The sequence below is a fragment of the Perna viridis genome, chromosome 12 (genome assembly GCF_037379345.1).
Source record: "Perna viridis isolate PV_CMFRI_1.1 ecotype Kerala chromosome 12, ASM3737934v1, whole genome shotgun sequence".
Classification (NCBI taxonomy): Eukaryota; Metazoa; Mollusca; class Bivalvia; order Mytilida; family Mytilidae; genus Perna; species Perna viridis.
Window position 1 is genome coordinate 29,041,393 of NC_142456.1, and position 21,463 is coordinate 29,062,855.

The following is a 21,463-nucleotide window of genomic DNA, read 5'->3' on the forward strand; positions in this document are numbered from 1 at the left end:
CCTCATTACTACACAACGTAGCGCCTCCACACTCAAAACCCTCAAAGTATGATGGCCCTAGGAAAATCTATGTGTCTGGGAGACATAGTTGAAACCCCAGCACATAAGTCTATTGATACTTTGGCAAAACAATAAATAAGCCACTGTCCTTAAGTCATATACCAAAAATATAATCATTCCTTCCAATGAGTGCTGAGAAATTTGTGATGGAAAAATCCCAATACATGTACCGCACGTAAAAATTCAATGTTGCTTGGAAAACAGGAAGTAGATGACCCAGAAAACTAGAAAAGGGAAACAAAGTATAAGTCATCATAGCCATATACCAAATATATCATTCCCTCCAAGCATTCCAAGAAATCTTTGACAAAAGAATCACATCCTAATTAACACTATCAAGATGTAAAGTAGTGAACTGGGAGGGAGAGATTTAGTATACAACCTGATTTTGGGATATTTTTTGTTCCCTTCTCCTCTTAACTAAAATCCTGATTAAATTGAGAATAAAGGCAAATCAAGGAAGAAATTATAACAATGAGTCCAATTGGGCAAGATAAGATGCTATGTCCAGACATTATTCTGTTAATCAGCAACACCAATATCAATTTAATGTAACATTAGTTATAACAAAATGCTGATACTTTTTAGCATCATGGTAGTAGCTGTGTTGAGAATAATCAGTATTACTTCCATGCAACTTGATCTTCCTGTAAACTTTTTCAAAATCATGTGACCAATAATACATGTAGAGTAAAAAATTAAACTCAAGTCTATACAAATCAGAAACATGTCTATTCAGATTTAAATATCAATTAACTTTACTGACTTACCAAATTGGAAGTTAATGTATGATTTGTCTATTCCATATTTCTCCACACCAAGTTTGATCCTGTTGGAACATGCATTCAGCAAGATATAGACATGGAAAGATCTCTTCAAAGGTTGAACTTCGATACAGCATTCTATACCAGTACAGTAGTCAGGGATGTGACAGGACACAGGGCCTGTCAATGGTGGGAGGGATAGGTCTACAGGACATGCTGTAAAATGACAAAATTACAGATAACAATAACAAAATAAAGGAAGCTGCAGTCAAATGAAGATTCAGGGCCATTAATATTTGTATTAAGACTTTGGGTAAAAGTTCTAAATCTTGAATGTTTTCAGCAACAAAGCCATCAATTGGGAAGTCAACAATTATGAATCCATATCTCACTTCCATTATATACGTTAAATAAGATACTCTGTCATTTTTAAACAATAGCTAGACGAAGTTATCACCAAGGACTTCCTTTGAAACTTTCTTTGTGTGTTAGGGGACAACCTCCAAAAATAATATGTAACTATCTGAAAGAGCAATCAAGGGAACCAAGGTTATAGCAGTAATCAAAAGAATGCAATCCAGGGACAAAGACCAGACATGGAAAACAGACATAGACAACAAAGAACATTATGTAACTAAAATCATACATACAAAGTAACAAAACAAAAGCAAATGAGCAACTCGGACTCCACTAAAAACTGGGAGCATGGACCAGGTGCACCAGTAAGGTAAGTGTCCTCTGCTCTTCTGGAAACACCCGTCGAGTTGCTCATAAAAAGTCAAGTCCGGGGTACACAAACAAGAAAAAGAAAAACTATGACCCGTTGAATAAATCAGTTTTCATGGTGCAGATGGATACACCATAACGATCCATGAGTTCATGATGACGACCATAAAACTTCTGTAGTGATGACTTCGATCTTGTAGCAACATAACCCTGTTCCAGAAGCTTATTTGTTAGAGTTCTTGCGTGATATAAAAAGTCTGCTTAGTTTCAGCAAGCTCTGGCATAACGTATGAGTTGTGATATGAACACTCCATACACAGGTGCTGAAGGGATGTTGCCACAGATGAAAGGAAAGTTGACAATTCTGAATGAAAAGTCATCACATTTGTCGTAAAGTTTGGTCGATAGTTTTCCTTTACCATCGATTCTAAGTGTAGGTCAAGATATGAGGCTGACCTCACAGTGTCTGTAGTATCCTTTATCTCAAGTTCTTTGGGGTAGATGCGATGTATCAAATCCCCAAAATTAGGATTGTTTAAAGATAATATGTCATCTATATAGTGGAAACTGAGATTAAAAGATCTAGCCAAACGATATTCTTTCTTTCGGATCAGATCAGCTATAAAGTCAGCCTCATAAGAGTGAAGGAATGGGTCAGCAAGTAAAGGAGCGCAATTTGTTCCCATTGGAATGCCAACCATTTGTTGAAAAACACGTCAACCACACTGGACAAATATGTAGTCAATTAAAAATTCCAGCATTTTGTAAACATTTTCCTCTGTATATTTGGAAGATGATTTGGAATTATTCCTTACAAAGTATGAGGAATCTCCATCAAGAACTATATATTTGCATCTAGGTGTACCATCTTTTTTGGAAAAAAAAACGATATATAATGTTTTTAAGTCGGGATTTTATCTGAGTATGGGGAATAGAAGTATACAGTGTTGAAAAATCATAGGTTTCAATGCTTTTATATTCAGATAATAGTCTTGAATTGATTGTCTCCAAAAGATCTTTCAAATTTTTCAGGATCCACATTGAATTAATACCACTACAGGAGTAACAAGTGTTGTGGTAGGACTGTAGACCTGGTTTGACAGTTGTGAGTATAGAAGTTAAAAGTTTTGAAAGAAGTTTGGTGGTACATTTTGCAGATCCAGCTATGAAACATTGTTTGTATGGATTCTTGTGGAGTTTAGAAATCCAGTACACAGACGGTAAATCACAATCATCGTCCTTGGTAGAGAGACCAAAAGAGGATAGCACAGATTTATGGTTTTCCACCATCTCTTCTCTGGAGACTGTGGTAGTAGCATAGGTCTTATCACTGCTATTATTTTCTATGTCTACCTCTGATAATAAACATTGAATGAAAACGGTTTGCAGACAAAAACAACGTTGTTTTGGGCTTTGTCTGCTGGTACGACAACATACTTTTCATGTATAGTAGACAATGTTTTTCCTACAACGGGGTCTTTGAAAACATATAGCAAGTATTCAACAGAAATGTTACTCACTTTGATTCCAGCCTTCTACTGAAGGAATGTAAGGTGAAGACTTCCTTTTACATTGGCTTTCCTCTAAAAACTGTGATATTCCCATCTGTTCCAGTATCAAGTCTACAGCATAACCAGGTAACTGCTCCTGTAAACTTAATCCTAAACTGTGTGTCAAATTAGCCAGGCTGATTCCTATAATAACATGAAATAAATGTACTTAAATGTCACATGACATTTGATAATATTGCTTCCTCATCCTTTCTCACTACAATTTCCTACGACATTATAGATAGTATTTGTACCAAACATCATTGGGTCAACAATAAAAGTCTATGACATGTTAACATAGCAATATTTTCAGAATAAATTAAAATTGTGTATAGTTTTAATTTGATACCATGACATATACCTGGAAGTGAGAAATCAGCATCTAGGTTACATAGTGGTTTGGGTAATCTGACTTCCTCTAGGATAGGTAGTGTTGTTGTACATGGACCTTTAGCTTCAAAACAAATACTCATCTCCAAACTGATCAAAAACTGCTTCTCTCCTTTCAAATCATCTATTGTATAACTGGAAAATTACAAATTAGAACATAACATTGTATTGAAGGCTCACTGAAATAACTACAAAAATAGATAGCTGCAATAAAGCATATTATATCCTCATCTTGTATTATTTTTTATGGGGGTTAAAGTTTAACAAAACAGAAGATAAAAAGAAGACAAAATATTTATGAGTTATTGTATGATCTATGGATGAATGGCCAGACATACAGACAGACATTGATATACCATAAAATGTTACTGCTTCCGCTTCTTTGTTCTATGTTTTTTTACAAAATAAATTTGTCATGCAGTCCCCCAACTAGAATAGTTGAAATGTGGGAGACCTCCCACTTATCCACTCTCTGCAGTTTTACATAAAACTATACTCCTCTGAAACTGTGTTTCTCACTTTATTAAGAATTAGAAACACAGTTTAAGAGGAGGGGAGTAATATGTAAATGTAATTTTGTATGTGAAAATTTAATTATTTAGTATTTTTTACAAATAATATAATAACTTTAACCATAAACCATTATATATTTGTTAACAGTTGTAAAGTTCATGCAATTATTGCCTTTGATTTTGTGACCATAGTTTTGCCTTTTTCTATAAGTGAAACTGTAATGCATAAGGATAACTATCACTATGAGCCACATTTTCTGCTGAATACTTCTAATTATTGTTCACTTATAAATGATAGATTTGAAACACACTTTTTTACCGCTATAACCTTGGTTCCCTTGATAACTCTTTGAACATCTTAACATTTTAAGATTACGGGCTTTCTACTATCTTACTACAAAATGATATTTTTTCACTTTGAGCAGTAATTGACAGGCTAGAAATCAAGGTTTATGTAAATAAGTTTCTTTTACTTTCATCAACCCTTTGATGTTCGAACAGTTCCAAGAACCTGCCACAAATTTGTATAGTTTAAAGTAATTTATTTCCCAATCATCTTTTTCAAGAACTTTCAAGGATTAAAATAAGGACAAAAACCATAGTTTAAAGGTGATTTACCTGACCCTGACAACATCCATCAAATTGAAGCTTTCTTTTTTCCCAAACTTGTAGTTCAGTAAAGACTGATTGAATGCGAGTTTCTCTATACCAGCTGACAGTCTGTAGTTACAGGCATCCAGAATAACATACATATTAACTGATTTACTGATCTCCTTAACATCAATGCAGCACTGTATCCCTGTACAGCTATCAAGTAGATGACAACTTACCGGTCCATTCAACCGGGGAAGGCTGCTATCAAGTGCCAATTTACACTCTGAGACAAAAGAAAATGCGTGAAATAGTCAGTTAAACTTACAAAAAACAAAAAAAAGCATAAAGAAAGAACAAAAGAATAGCAGAAAGCAATGATACAGCTCTAAACTAAAACATCAATTGATTGTTTTAAAAAGACGTTGGACACTAATAATCATGTCAAACTGAATCAAGAAGAATACCTGTACAAAGTAAATTCTATCATTCTCTAAATAGTATGACCAATCAAAGCAGTTCAAGTATTGAAAATTTGAAAAATCATGACTGTTTTTTTTTTCCTTGTTTGATACGGAATGTGATACAGATTTTGACATGCCATGTTCATTATATCATGCATTTTAAGTATACTTTTAGTATGGTCTGTGAAGGGATGTGATAAAGAGTATGTGATATAGGTCTACGGATATGATATAGGGTATGCAATATAGATCTTGAGGCAATAAATTTAATAAGGAGTTGTCTAGCAAACAATTTTGACTAGAGAAGACTTTGGTTAGGACTTATAATATAGATCATTTCAGCAATTGGAAGTTTCTTTCTATCTATCAGTTTTCGTTTGTTTGTTGTTTGTTTGTTTGTTGGGGTTTAACGTCCGAGCAGCAATATTTCAGCTATATTCAGACGATGAACATGAAATAGATGATAAAATGAACATGAAATGAAAAAAAAAAGGATGGGACACAAGGATAATAGGGTCAACAAATTTTGATTGCCACTGGAAAAAGGGGGGATGGGCAAGATCGGGCAATTCAGCCTCCTGTGGCGGAGCGCAAAGGTTCCTACTCCTATTGAATACCACAGCAGGGTTCTTTAACGTGCGAGGAACGTGGCATATTTCCCAACACGGTGCACCACTATGGTTTGTGGTCAGGTTTTCCGTATTATAGCCTGACAACCCCAGCATGTAACACGCCAGGGGTACCCCATTCCACCATCTGGGGCACACATCCCAGTTGCTCTGTAGGCAGAGCGCCTAGCCCCGGCTAGGTTTCTGAGCACTATTTAGTCGCCTTATACGACAAGCTTAGCGCTGCTGCAGGCCTATTCTTTTAACACCCGGACCTGCACGGGGCATCTATTAGTTTTCAAAATATTGGCTGAAAAATGTAAAGAATTAAAAAAAAAACATCATTTTCCAAGGACAAGAACTCTTACAAGGAGTCATCTGACAACTTAAATCCCTTGAGACTTTTGTAGGCCTTATAATAAGGATCATTTAATCAATTGAAAGAATTTGGCTAAACTTAAGTTTTGGAGACATATATGTGAAACACTACTGTCTGACTCCTTTTTCTTTTTTTTTTAATAATGGCGGCCATGTTTTTTCTATAATATAAAATCCCCTCATTAGTTCTATGCAGGATACTCCAAGAAACATTCATACCAAGTTTGGTTCCATTTGGTCAAGTAGTGTCAGAGGAGAAGAGTTTTGAAAAATTGTTCACATTGACGGAAAACAGCAATGACGACGGATCCCAAGTAATGGTAAAAGCTCATATGGCCCTTGGCCAGGTGAGCTAAAAAGGTATATTTTTATCTAAATATATGATATAGATGTATATCACACAGAAAAAAAAAGCAATGGGAAAATTGTTTAAGTTGCCACTAGCCAAAAATTATTACCATTATTCCATCCATCTGACTGAGCTAAGCTGTATGGTGGGGTAAGCCTGTTACATGGTGTATCCTTCAGGTATGGAGTGACACCAAGGGCCTCCAGCAACTGATCCAACACTAGTCCAGAGATACTTCCAGTGATGGCATTGTCCTTCAGAAATTTTTTCAATGAGAAATCTGAAAACAACAAGAATACACGATGACATACCACCTATAATAAAACAAAAAGATTTATTTCCTGTGATACCTTATCTCAATAGTACTTTTTATCATTGATATTAGTCAGTCTGATATGAGGGTGTCAATGGGAATGGTTACAAAAGTATGAAAATAAACAAATAAAACAAAACATGAAGTTTGCCCATTTGAAAAGAAAGTTGATATCGACAACAACCAAAATTTTAATTCTTCTTGCAAGATCGGCGAGTAATGTTTCATATTAACTGGCCAAAATAAAATTTCACCAGCCAGGTTGATTAAATTAGTTCAACCTGAACATAAAATGTCAGGTTGTTAGAAATGTTTTGTTTCAGGTCAATTCAAGTTCAAGTCACCTTGGTAAGTGTTAAATATTTAGCAATTGCCAAACACAATTTTCACTTGTCTTTTTGTTTAGGCAAGTTGACATTTCACGCAATGTTGGCTATGGCATAACTACTAGATAAGTGAGGTCTTTTAAACGAGCCTCTACCAATAAATATGTAAAGATTTGAAGTTCTTCATAAAACAATTCAATTTCCCTATAGATCCTCATCTTAATATTACAACCATACCCTGAGTACACTTACCTGGAATTTTAAATCCCCTCGACCAATCACAACCAAGTTTAGGAAGTTTAGTATTTGTAAAGATGGGTACAGACACCAAACAAGCTCCATCCTGTTCTAAACACACACTCATGTTCATATTAAGCATGTAATTTTTTTCTGCACTGAGGTCATGCACTGTAAACCTGTTGATAGAAACAGTGTCATTAACATTGGTTCATTAGGTACAGATCAATGTAAGAATCAAGCAGATTCTATGTAACATTTCTGTTATTGAACTACATTCAATGCACCTCAGAAACACTATCTATACACTTTATAGTGCAGATCCAGGTAGGTGAAGAAAGTTTTAGTCATTTGTAGATTGATTGAAATTCAAATGCCCCACAAATTTTTTTAAGTGATCTGTATTTATTATATATTGTAACTTAAACTAGTAAAAAATTGCAGCTTTTAACACTATCTCAGCACAAATAAGATGAGTTACACAGTATTCTAGGTAGGTCAAAAGCATTTTAACAACAAAAATTAGTATGTATCATTGACTGCACAAAATACTTATTTTGCATCTTTTTTTATTTCTAAGGTTATTAACAAGACTTCTTGTGATTCCAAATGTACTCTCAATGAATTTTTTGGGTTTCGATCATATAGTAAACAGTTATTAAATGGGTTGGATGCAATAGACCAGAATATTTGTCCTGAGGTACTAAGAACACTTAATCATTCTCAGTACCAAAGGACAAATATTCTGGTCTATTGCATCCAACCCATTCAATAACTGTTTTATTACCTAATTTGTCTATGAGATATAATAAAGAATGGAAATGGGGAATATGTTGAAGAGACAACCATTCGACCAGGAATAGGAAATTGACCGCTCCATGTTTACGAATTGGCAGACGAGAGTCACATCTACCTTTTTACACACGAGTTTTTTGTGTGTAAATTCCAATTCAATGAAGCGCTTAAAAAAAGTTCAACCATCAAAAGGCTTAGATAAAGGTCATTATGGGGTCAGTGCAATAGACTCCTCAAGGAGACTATTGCACCATGCAATAGTACATCAACAGTACAATAGATCGCTCTGTCCTAAATAATTTTGAAAATAGAGAAAAATATGTGTATATTTAATAAACAAGATAAAACCTTATAATTAGTTAATAATCTAAATTATCAACCATCAACTTTGTCAAATATGTATACATATAGAAAATAACAGATATAAAATTAAGCTGCACACCAGGTATACTCCCAGTCACACAGAAAGTTGACATTGAACAGCAACCAAAATATCCTACAACATATGCACCATCTATATAAAGCCACACAAAGAATTTTGGACGAAAAGACAAAATTATAGTAGGACTGAGGGACAGACTGACAAGGTGATTCCAATATACTACCCATTAATTGAGTGGGGGTATAGTTATACAAAACAAGTAATGTTGAAAAAAATTGTATTTAACATTATACCCATTAAGGATGGTAGACCTAGGGTAAAGGACATAACTTTTGAAATCGGTGAAATGCTTGAATCATATTCAATTTCACCAAAGCCTACCAAGCTTTCACTTAAAACTGAATGAAATCAGTCCAAGTTACCTTGATGCTTACATGACATTGTTGTAAAATGCTGTATACAAATGGTCCAATGATTTGAAAGAGTTATGTCCCTTACCTTAGGTCTACCTCGAGGAAAGTTTATACTGGAGTATATGTTGAGTAGAGATATCATTCTAATACTTACTCCAGACGTACAACATTCAGTAATGAGAATACTTCTTTTTTACCTACAATGAAAATAGTACCAGTTAACTGATAAAGTGTGAGGCCATGTACGGAATCTAAATACTATCATTGCATTTAAACATAGAGGATATACATAAAGTTTAGTCAATTTCAACTCTAAAAGAAAGTCATTTACACTTTAATTATCATTGAAGAATGTTTTAGTCATTTAAGCAAAAAGCTTCTATAATGATTCAGTGTTGTGTTTAGTTAATAAGATCACCTTGCTATCACACCTCAATAAATTAACTTTTTTTAAGAAAAAGGTCGCTACTAAATGTAGAAAATCTGGAAGACAATGTGATCTTGCTCCAAGTATTTTGAAATGCAACTAGTTTTTTTTTCTATGGTTGTTGGTTCAAAAATGTTACAAAAATGGAAGGGCAGATGAGTGTTAACCGACTTATAACCACATAGGTTCTTGATAGATAAGTGTTGATTGTTGTCAAGAGATACTACGTATTGTAAAGATCTTCTGTTCCATTATCAAATGCAGAGCAAGCAATTAAGTGTAAGTTTTTGTAAGAATCAGGAAAAATGTGAAAAATCAGAAACATGCTTGTCAAAAACCTAACGATCTGACAATACAAATTCACTGAAGGATACTTTCTCTATTTGAAAAGACCATTATTTGATCTCTGCATCACAGGCTTTGCTAAGAAATTGTTGCAATAGAATGTTAGAAAAATAAGGTTTTCGAAAGAGTTATCTGCCCTTAAAAGGTTTATTTTCATTGCATTTCAATGATATTATCACTCAGTTTATCAAACTGATATGGAAAATCTGTCTTTTTCTATAATTCTGATAGTGCAATTATTCAAATTAAACTTTTAAAATGGTGATATTTTTTTCATACCATGTTTCACCCACTGCCTGTTTCTTATAGAGACTGACACTTAGCTAGCATGTACATACCCCATTCATAGTTTGATAATGAGATGTTGAAGCTCCTCTTCTCAATGCCAATACTAAGTTTCCAATTACATGCATCAAACAGAGCATATACACTGAATGTTTTGCCAATCTTGCCAACCTCGATACAACAGGAGATTCCTGTACAATAGTCAGGGATATGACAACTTACAGAACTGTGAATCTTTGGTAAAGACATGTTGACTGGACAATCTAAAAAAAAAATATCACTTTGTATTTTCACAGATTCCTTGTAAACGAATGATTCTTATGTCAAAAAGTTCATTTGACATTAGAAGAATAAAATGCCATAGAAAATCCAAGATTCACTTAACTCAAAGAGATATATAATGTGAATCAGTAGATACAGGGAAATGTCAGAATGTGATACAGAATATTTACAGGTTTCATAATGAGTGAAAGTTGAATATCTAAAATTTTAACTCAAATTACTGTATAGGTACTATTGTTGGTGGGGTACCAATTTTTATGGTTTTCCTGGGTAGGCTAAAGCATGCAATTCGGTTCCATGAAAAAGGAGAATCTCATTGATGTGCATACTGAAAACTTCAAAACCACTAATTCAAGAATCCACGAACTTGTGTTTCTTCCCTAAAGATAGGAAGATATTTTTGCAATGTTACACTTTCGTATGTTATTTGCTGGACATTTCGCACTGTCATGGCCAAAATTCTAGTGATTATCCATGTATGATTTAACCAATTGTATTGGGAGAACGAAGTAAGTAACATAATAACATTGCTTTCAACCAATCAGGTTTTATAGAAAATGATAGACAACCACATCATCATGTCGCTTTCAACCAATCAGGACGTTTAATAGATTCTATATATCAGACTGTGTATAGAACATTGAAGGATACATTTAGAAAAAGGCACGTAAAGCTAAACTTATTCTTTATCACTTTCATTGAGTCTAAATTCCTAATAGCAAATCACTATTTGTATTAAGAATTTCCATTGATGCCTGGTTATATATGTAGCAGTTGTAATATCTATAGTTTAAAATATTACAAATTTCAGCAATAATCCCTGCTAAATCCTGATACGCCCTGGTCACATCTATGATACTGTGGTTTCATTTAATTTTTGTGGGCATCAATTTTGAGGGCTGGGGAAAAAAGACAGTTTGTTGGGTACCTGAATTTGTGGTTTGTGGATCAATTAAATAGTTGAAGTCTCAAATTTCTGTACATATCCAGCAAAATTATAACCAAATCATTTTTGATGGATTTAAAAAAAAAAAAAAACATTTTGTAAGCTTTTATATATTTGCGGATACTTGTTTCCCAATACTGACAATGGAGACAGAAGTAACTTTTATAACAAATGGAAGTTACATACATGACACATATGTAGGGAAATAATGACTCCAGTATTCATTTTCCTGATAATGAGTAAAAGTTCTGGGAAGTCAAAATTCTTTTGAATGAAATATAGGGGTGCCATTGTTAGTTCTAAGTTGCAAGAAAAAATGGTCAAACCTCAAGTTTACCCATGCCGTTTTTACGACATCCATAAGTGGAGAGATTGAAACAGCCAAAAATACTGAACAGCACTCTTACAATATCATAATACAACTAAGGTAGCCCGAAGGCTAATAATTAATCCTAAACAATTGACTTGTCTGTTAAAAAGCTAAGGGGTGACAGGGAGTCAACCACTCATTACGGCTTCTTCCTTAATGACGCATGGTAAGATACCAAGATTTGAACTTTTTCTTTCTTAGTTGACTTTATATCATGGAGATAATTTTTTGTAGAGTTCTAGATTTCCTGGTTCCATATCACCACAAAAATAAATATCCACAAATAATGAAACTACAGTAAATTGTTTTAACAGAAAAAGTCATTAGAATGCGATACACATGGGGCACGGATAATAACAAGAGATGTTATTCAAGATAATTGCTTAATAAACTGAAAATATGACTAATTTATTAAAACTGCTTAACAACTTTTGTTGAAGTTTAGTGTATAATAAGTCAATGTGGTACTATAATAATAATCTATGTTTACCTTTACTATTCCAACCATCAATAGTCCCAGCATAGACCCCAGTATATCTATCACATGATTCATCATTCATAAAAGGAGATAATCCTAATTCATCCAGTAATCTGTTGGCCAAAGCAGTAGATAAACTCTGTCCTAACTGCAAACCTTTGTCCTTCATCCATTCAGATAAAGAAACATCTGCAATAGTACAATACATGTGTACTGTCAAGTTTGTGTTCTTTTTCAAATGAAAAAAAATATGGCATCTAATGGGACATTAAATGATACACTGCAACATTGCAACAAACTTGGGGGGTTAAAAAAAACTAAATATGGCCATTACTTTTGTGAAAACAATCTGACCATGCTGAGATTTGATCTGTGTTTTATGACACTCAATACCTATAAAAAACTTTTAAAATAACCTTAAATATCTTCTCAAGTTATCACCTGGAAACTGATGGACGGACACACAACTTTTTGGAGATAATCACATAATACCTTGCCATTTCTTATTAAAAATGATTAATACATTTTAACAATTTATGCTGTATCCTTCAATTGATTGAAAAAAAAAAAAATAAAAAAACTTCACTCATTGTAGAATACCTGTTGTTTTGTATTTTTTTGTCTTAATTGCATAATCACTGATTGATTGTTTGATTATGGTTTTAAATTCAATGGCAGATATTTAATGCATTTCAGGAGAAGAATGACTATATATACCATGTTTCGATGTTTATTGAAAATGAAAACTCAGGCGCAATTAAGCACAACAGGAGCGATTTTACATACAGATTACATATACATGTAGTTCGTAACAAATTTACAATATATATATAATTTACAATGATATGTTAATAAACATCACTTACTGTTTGAATTTTAACAGACCCTGGTTTGTTCTACACCTGAACTTAAGAGGCTTTAAAGAGCCTAGATCAGTCATTTGACTTTCTAAGTTACATTTTATTTTTTGTAAAAGCAACCATATTTTTTCAAGTCAATGGATAAAAAATCTGTCTGAGTTTTTGAGACACTCGTTTAATGTAATATAATCAAAAAAAGGCGAAAAACTTCCAAAACAGACAAATATTACAGCATGGGTTAACAGATTTTAATTCAACAAAAAAAAAGACCAGATAGATATCACCATGCTTAACACTTTTTGGCTACACCTAACAGTTTTAGAGATATATGCGAAAAACTGCTGTCTGAACCCTCTGTTCTATTTTTATTTAAACCGAATAAAAAATTCAAACAATCATTTTGTGCAGAATACCCTAAGAATTTCATTTGAACATTTTTACCCCAGAATTTGGCTAAACCTTACAGCTTGGAGATATACAGGAACTGAATTGCTCACCAGGATTCATATGACAACCACCTTCAATTTTTTGTAAAAGCAACCATGTTTTTTCTTGGACAAAAATTTGTAATTCCTCTACCTAAGGAACAATCATATCAACCTTACAAATGAATTTGTACAACTTATTCGATGAGTATTGCGCTTTTTATTACTGTACCTTTTATAGTGAAGTTCATATTCATGTCACAGAAGGGTTGTGGAACCAGTTGTTTGGTAAACAGTGGTAACTTGGGATCACATTTGTTCTTTTCTAAACAAATACTGAACTCTAAATCTACAACGAACTTCTTCTGATCTGACAACTTATCTATCTTGTACCTGAAAATAAAACAAAAAAGAAAGCATTATAGTGTCACCAAAGGGAGAGTTCAGTTCAAACTCTGGCAGATCAGTATGGAAAATATACAATATTTAGTGTATTTCATGCTTACTTTGCTATCAAAACCTTTTTTCAGTTCATCAACACATAGCATGGAAACCTAAGTGCAACTGGGAGCCAAAATGTGTGAACTTTTCTTAAATAGGGAAAAACGCTTGACAAAAGCATGCAACCTAAATGTCCTGATTGAAAAACCACCTGCAAACCTCCTTGCATGAGACCAATGAAATGGCTACATTCTGAAGTCTTTCTGTCATCACACAAACTTATTCTGACTACCTCCTGAAGTCTTTCTGTCATCACAAAAGCTTACTTAATTCTGACTACCTCCTGAAGTCTTTCTGTCATCACACAAACTTACTTAATTCTGACAACAATCTGAAATCTTTCTGTCATCACACAAACTTACTTAATTCTGACAACAACCTGAAGTCTTTCTGTCATCACACAAACTTACTTAATTCTGACTACCTCCTAAGTCTTTCTGTCATCACACAAACTTACTTAATTCTGACTACCTCCTGAAGTCTTTCTTCTTTTTCTTCTCCTACAACAGCAAAAAACATTACCTAGATTTATTTTAGCATTAGTGCAAGTGAATATATGCATTTAAAGTACTGTGAAAGTTTTATTGTTTGTGTGGTACCAATTTTCGTGGTTTTCATGCGTAGGCCAAATCACAAAATTTGGTTCCAAACAAAAAGAAGATTTCCATTAATTAGTGTACTCTAAACAACAATTTCATGAATCCATGAATTTGTGTTTCTTCCCTAATCCACGAAAATTGGTATTCACAAATTAAACATGTTTAAGTATTTTCACAGTTCTGACTTTCACAAAATTTCATCAAACATCCTCCAGCAGTTTGGAGTAGTGGTGCTGGAAAGATATCATTCCTAACCAAATTAAAAAAAAAAACATGTTAAAGCTACATCAAAGAAAATACTTCATTAGAAAATTGAAAATAAACATGTATAAAAAAATATAATGAACAATATTTTTTATTTTCTGATCTCAAGGACTTCTTTAAGAAGCTAACAACATCTACATAATAAACTCTTTACATTTAAAGCATGTGATAGTTCTACATTATTCACATCAAGACAAGCTATATTTGTATGATTTATTGCTTACCCCAGTTGTAATGGAAAAATGGCAATTCAAATGTAAACTTCTCTATTCCTCCTTTAATTACATAATTACAGGTGTCAATGTACAGGTAAACGTTGAGTGACAAACCAAGGTAATCGAAGTAGTAACAACAGTCTATTCCAGTACAATAGTCAGGTATATAACAGGTCAGGGATGACGGTAGTGATGGCAACGATAAGTCCTTTGGACAGTCTGTAATCAAAAGTAGTCTTCAACTATCATACACTATTCCTTGAAATTTCACTGCCGATGATATTTTTAAAAACATAGCATTTTGTGTACAATCTCATTTTTAATTTTTGTGAAAAAATTGAAGGAAATAATTTTCCATGGGTTACAATAAGCAATTGAAGAAAATATACTTTTGTCCCATTTTTGATTCAGTTGAAGACTTATTCTTCCTACAATAAAAGTTGTACAGCAATAATACCTTTAATATTAAAATTTGTTCATAATGGCATAACTGTATAAAGGAAATGGAGGTAGCATGAATAAACAGCCTCATTATTTTTACCACAAAACTTCAGGTATCACTATTATGTCAGTACAAGAGGTTTAATTGATATTCAATCATAACTTATAAACATTTGACATCTGGATTTGTTCACTTCATTTACTTAGTAATATGATTGTTATCCTGCTCAGAGAGTAAGCTGAATATTTCACAAAAATCAGTGTAAGAAAATTTTTTTTTTAAATTCATCCCACTTGATGTTTATTAAATTATTTAATTCTTCACATGAGCTTATTATCAGACCTTTTTTCCATCCCTGTTGAGCAGGAGAATATTTCTGTGATGTTGGATCACATGATGGTTTCTGTAACATAGAATCTAATCCCAATTGTTGGAGGAGTATCTTCACAAACTTCTGTTCTAACTGTCCAGTTATCTCAGCTCCTACTTGGCTTGCCCATTCAGACAGTGAAAAATCTGTAATTTAATAAATGTAAAAATATTTGAATATTGACATCATACAGTACAACTTAGGCTAGTTTAGAACTAATTGTGGCATGTGTGTGGGAGAGGGGTGGGTTGAAAGGCACCCCTTTTCCATGCTTTTTATGTTAGATAGCCTTAACAATGAAAAGAAAATTGTGTGCATGGTGGGTCAAATAAAATGTAACTTCCAACCACCTATACAATAATTTCTTTTGGAACCGCACAAATTTGACTCAATTGTTTTTTTTTTGTGCAATTAATTGAATACAGTCAAACCTACCAATTAAGGGCATAAAATTTATTTCATCATCATCATTATTTCAATACTTACATCTACCTTATACAATTCCTTCAGAAATAAACAATCATGACCTTAAATCTAATGTGGACAAAAAATATAACACATAGAACAACTCTTTGTTTTATACAATAAATATGTCATTTGTTTATTTCATACTTGTCTCACACATATTTGCAAAAGCTTCTTTTATTTGCTTGACTTGGTTTAAGTTTTTTGTCAACCATTCACATGAGCAATTTTCTTCATTCGAAAAATTCAGATTCCTAAACTCTACACATACAAGGACACATACAGTAATATCAATCACCAGACCATCATCATTGTTATTGCCATTATTTTCCCTACTTTTGAGACTCATTGTTGCTTCCATGTCACACATTATCTGTGGAATTTCTGTGTCCTGAAATACAGCTTCGTCTATCTCACAAGGTTTACCATCCTCAAGACATGTCTTAACTCTCAGATCTACTATGAACTTCTTTTGTTCTGGAGGCTTCTTAATTGTGAATCTAATGAAATTATACAATGAATACATTATACTCGGCGTCACATAAATAACATACTGTTAAAATTTGAATAAAAATATTTTCTACGACTTTATTGACACCTACCGTCGTTTAAATTGTCTTAAATGACTTGCTCATTCCTTTAGCCAAACGGCTTCTCCCTAAACAAGTCGCTTATTAGCTTAAATCATGCGTAACAAATCCTTACGGGAAAATCCCATACTAATATCCGCCATGTTGGTTTCTACGGGACGATTTGTTTACAAACAAAGTTCGTAAGTTCCCGTCGACCTCCGGTGACAATCGTCTGCTTGATCAACTTCTCGGTATTGTACGTTGTTCACGTAAAATAAATCCGAGATATCCTAAAATAACGCCGAAATGCATTCTGGGTTCTTCGGTTTTTGGACAAACCATTTAAACGTAAACAACATCTCCTAGCAACCCGATCACTGTAAACATGGCCAACTTTTTACAATGTAAATATTGGCACCGAGAATTAAAATCTGACCGGAATTTAACGATTCAATGTTTAGGGAGAAGCCGTTTGGCAAAACAAATAAGCAAGTCATTTAAGACAATTTAAACGACGGTAGGTGTCAATAAAGTCGTAGAAAATATTTTTATTCAAATTTTAACAGTATGTTATTTATATGACGCCGAGTATAAAAGAAGTACACTGTCTAATCATAATGAAAATTCCTTAGAGAAACAAAAATTATCTTTATGAAATGTTTTCAGTTTATCATTTTTTCAGTAATTCTATGTCTTAGTTCATCCAATTTATTTTTTTTAAAATAACTTCTCTCTCTGTAGCAAGTAAGTAAAATGTAGAAAATCTAAAATGACATTTGATATAAAGCTTACTCAAGCTGTATGACATCATTGGCTAGTGAAATCTTTTCCTTCTTCCCTACAATACAAGATTCCAAAGATTACAGATTTACACTCAGACATATGATATCTTCCATTCTGTTTTTTTTTTAAATATTGCTTAATTTTCATCTTCATCTACCCTTAAAAATCATAACTTGTCTTAATTTTATATTTTCTTATTATGATAATTTCCTATTTTTTTTCAGGTCAGCATTAGATATTAACTTAATAGCCATGTGTTAAATACAATTCCATGAAACTGTTATAAAAAAATACATGTTTTTGCAGAACGAAGAATACATTTGTATGCAGTAAGGTTGAAGTAAAAGCAGTTGCTACACAAATTTGAAAAAGTTTGAAAAAATCACTGCTAAAATTTTCAGACCCCATCCACCATATTTTTTCAGGATTATCCCTCTTATACCCATGTGCCCTTCATTCCTTACACATATAGGTAAGTGTTACTCCTCCTGAATGGAATTTAATGAAATACAGAATCCTGATTACATATTTCCATTCTGCACCTCCCACTTGACGTTTTGAACCCAACAATTTGGAGATTTCACAGAGTAAATCATAAACTTTGTCATCTATGAAAATGGGGACAAGGAGGGACTCATCTCTTATTTGCAAATTATGAAATCCTTAAAACTAAAAAAAAATAAAATGTTTGACTAACAGGAATTGATGCTTGATCCATCCAGAAAGCTTGCACATGATAAAACCCATCAAACTGAAGAACAGACCAAGTTTAATAGTTCCAATGAATGAATGCAGGTATGCCCATGTTAAGTGCCAAATTAAATTTATAACAAAAAACCTGTAAATGTCAATACATACTTACCCCATTCATAGTCAAACAATGAAAAGGTATGGTTGATGGTGTTTATACCAAAACTTAGGGTATATTCACATGTGTTCAGTATTAGGAATGGATGTAGTGTCAAACCAAGGTATGGTATCTCTATACAACATTCTATACCAGTACAGGTCTCAGTAAAATGACAATTCATCACATTCTCTAGATTGGGCATGTTAAAAATACTCAGTGGACACTCTGAAAAATAAATTAAAATTTCTAAGTTGTCAGTACATGTTTATGAATAGAAATATGTCACAAAGTAGTGTATATTTCATCATTTTGCACTTTTTTCCCATTTTATTCATGTTTGAACTACAAAACAGTTTTGTTTGTATTCACTTTACTAACTATTATGTAATATCTATATGGATTTATTTATTTTCAGGTTCAGCTCCAATACAAACCACGTTACATTCAATTTGCTTCACTAGTATACATATTATTAGACCAAGAAAAAATATATGTCTGTTTAAAGTTGCACTGAAGAAAAAACAGGGTAGGTAGGTAGGTAGGTAGGTAGGTAGGCAATATCATTTTACTTTTTAAAATTATTTTATATAGACACTAATGGAAGGATTTCTTTACTTAAATAGGGCTCAACTAAAAATTGACAGTTTAGCAGCATTTTATAAAAAAAAATACCAATAAAATGTGCTAGGATAGGTAAGGTAACCTTAAACAGACATGTTTTTTCTGTGGCCTTAGGGATGTCGTACCATTGTTCCAACCCTGGACACTTGGGGTAAATGGACTTCTTCTCTTGTCACATTTGGCTCCACTGAAGAATTCCTCCAAACCAAGTCTCTCCAGAATAAACTGTACTGCTCCTTCTTTTAGTCCTTGTGTCAGGTCAAGGTCAAATTTGTTGGCTATTTCTGATACAGAGAAATCTGAAACAAGTTATTATGAAACCATGTATTGTTTCCAAATATATACCACCATTAAGCTCTTTTCAAACTACAAATAATTGAGACCTTGTAAAACCAAAAATAGTGTGAGCAATTTCAATAAAGAAAATTCAAATGCAGTTGAATGTGTAACCAGTACATTCCTTCTTAGCAGTCCCCTGAAATAAAACAACCCTACTGGGATGAAATATGATGTCCAACATTTCTATAAAAATTCATTGAAATCTCTTCAATGGTTTAGGAGGAATTGTGCTTTCAAGTTGTTAACATGTAAAACCATGTCAAGTTGGATTATCTCCCTTTGGAGTCCCCCCTATAATCCTTCATGCACATCTACATATGATGTCAATCTTCCTTTAAAATTTCATCAAAATCCCTTGAGGAGTAAATGTGGACAGACAGACATATGGGGAGATTTCTATATTACCCCCCACCCCCCCAACTTTGTTTGTGTGGTGGATATAAAAATTGTGTTTCATAACTGAGAACAAGTTGTCCTTCATACAAGATTGCTACACATAGTCATAAACCCCTACAACTTGTGAATTATCTTTTGTTCAAGTCCATTTTCTGTAAAATGTGTTCAACAACAAAAAATAGTAGGTGATACTGTATGTTGGGTGTAAAAATCTGAGATAATCACCTGTCTTTGACAAGTTGTACAGTAGGTACCTGTCAGTGAATGCTTAAGGAAGTAGACCTAGCTTAAGGGGCATAACTCTTACAAATCATTGGAACATTTGTGTTAAGCATTTTACTTCAATCTCATGTAAGCATCAAAGTAACTTGATTTGACTTCATTCTGTTTTAAATGAAAGCTTCAAAGGCTATAGTGAAATTGAATATGATACAAACATATCACAGACTTCAAGAGTTATGTAACTTACCCTAGATCTACCTCCTTAAAGGACAGACACAAAAGTTTCTCAAGTCCCTCAATTGCATTGTGAAGGAAAACCATAAAAAATACAATGATTCATAATGCGCATACAGAGAAAAACTTACTCTTTAGACTGTCAGTAAAATTAGCAGAACAGATTGGTATCTCTACATCAGGTAAGATATGTATTCCATCTTCGGGGAAACAGAACGGTGTGTCACCAAGTGGGAAACAAATGTTTATGGACACATCAATGACAAAACCTGCACCATTACCCATCTTGTCAATAGAGTAGCTGTAAAGATCAATTAAATTTTATCTCATACTTTATCTAATTTCTGCAACATAATCAATCTAAGGGCAGGGTTTCACAAAACCCTCATAAGACTGACATGTACTTAACATAAGTAATTGTATTATGTAAGCTTTGTACTGTAAATAACACTGTAGAATCTAAATAACATTAGCACAGAAATCTATATTAGGTTAGATTAAAGCATTGGAATATAACTTTATTTGAATTGTAATAAGCCATCCTATTGGTTTGGTTTCTTTTGGCAACTTGAAAAATTTGTATAATTTACAGTACTTTAGAATGTGACATCATTAATATTGATTGGTTCCCAGTCTGAGATTCAAATAATCCAAAATAAAGCAATGTTTCAATCAATGATAAAGCCTTAGTTAGGACTACAACTGAATGGAAATTAAGCTATAAGTACTGAAGCCTAAACACCCCTGAAGTTGGCTATATTGCATGACATGGTCAAAAACTAAAAACAATCCATTTGTAAATATAACAGCTATAAAAGGATCTTTTTTATACATTGATGATAAAAATAACACATAAAGATTTAGAATGTTTATTCTAAGTAACTCTCAGTAAATCACTCAAACGGCTGCAGAAAACAACTTGGACACTTACTTAATTCAGTAATTCATGTTTCAAAAGTATATTCACCTTAGGATCCCTGATCTAAATTTTCTTATTTGAAAATGATGTTTCTCCAATATTGTACATCCATCCAGCCCCTTATATTCCAAATTCAAATTAGCTTTCAGCTAGCAACATGATGAATGACATTTCCATACAGCTTCAAATGGACATTATTGAAAAGTACTTATCGAGGCAAACTGGATAATGTGTGATTATTGAAATCAAAAAGATTCACTAAAGAATATTTATTAATGGTTTCAGTTAGTAGAGGATTTAAAGAATAATCAAGAGAACCAAGGTTACAGCGGTAATCAAAAGAATGTAATCCAGGGACAAAGACCAGACATGGAAAACAGATATAAACAACAAAG

At 33.1% G+C, this 21,463-nt stretch overlaps 1 protein-coding gene across 3 annotated transcripts in view; it reads right to left on the minus strand.

Annotated features, from left to right (window-relative positions):
- The window catches only part of LOC148601933 (uncharacterized), a 229,325-nt gene that overhangs the window by 153,650 nt on the left and 54,212 nt on the right, over positions 1–21,463 (minus strand). For 2 of the 3 annotated variants that reach the window (XM_088554674.1, XM_088554673.1), the window contains exons 43-60: positions 20,281–20,450; positions 19,084–19,257; positions 18,350–18,562; positions 17,497–17,542; positions 16,469–16,632; positions 15,640–15,813; positions 14,865–15,074; positions 14,235–14,277; positions 13,509–13,669; positions 12,004–12,180; positions 9,969–10,178; positions 9,013–9,055; positions 7,284–7,447; positions 6,502–6,672; positions 4,621–4,879; positions 3,462–3,625; positions 3,071–3,244; positions 831–1,040 (exon numbers count right to left, since the gene is read on the minus strand). In XM_088554674.1, the coding sequence (XP_088410800.1) occupies positions 831–1,040; positions 3,071–3,244; positions 3,462–3,625; positions 4,621–4,879; positions 6,502–6,672; positions 7,284–7,447; positions 9,013–9,055; positions 9,969–10,178; positions 12,004–12,180; positions 13,509–13,669; positions 14,235–14,277; positions 14,865–15,074; positions 15,640–15,813; positions 16,469–16,632; positions 17,497–17,542; positions 18,350–18,562; positions 19,084–19,257; positions 20,281–20,450 (2,927 nt within the window). Of the gene's footprint in view, positions 1–830; positions 1,041–3,070; positions 3,245–3,461; positions 3,626–4,620; positions 4,880–6,501; positions 6,673–7,283; positions 7,448–9,012; positions 9,056–9,968; positions 10,179–12,003; positions 12,181–13,508; positions 13,670–14,043; positions 14,073–14,234; positions 14,278–14,864; positions 15,075–15,639; positions 15,814–16,468; positions 16,633–17,496; positions 17,543–18,349; positions 18,563–19,083; positions 19,258–20,280; positions 20,451–21,463 lie in introns of those variants that run through there. The other variant, XM_088554675.1, reaches the window with a different exon arrangement.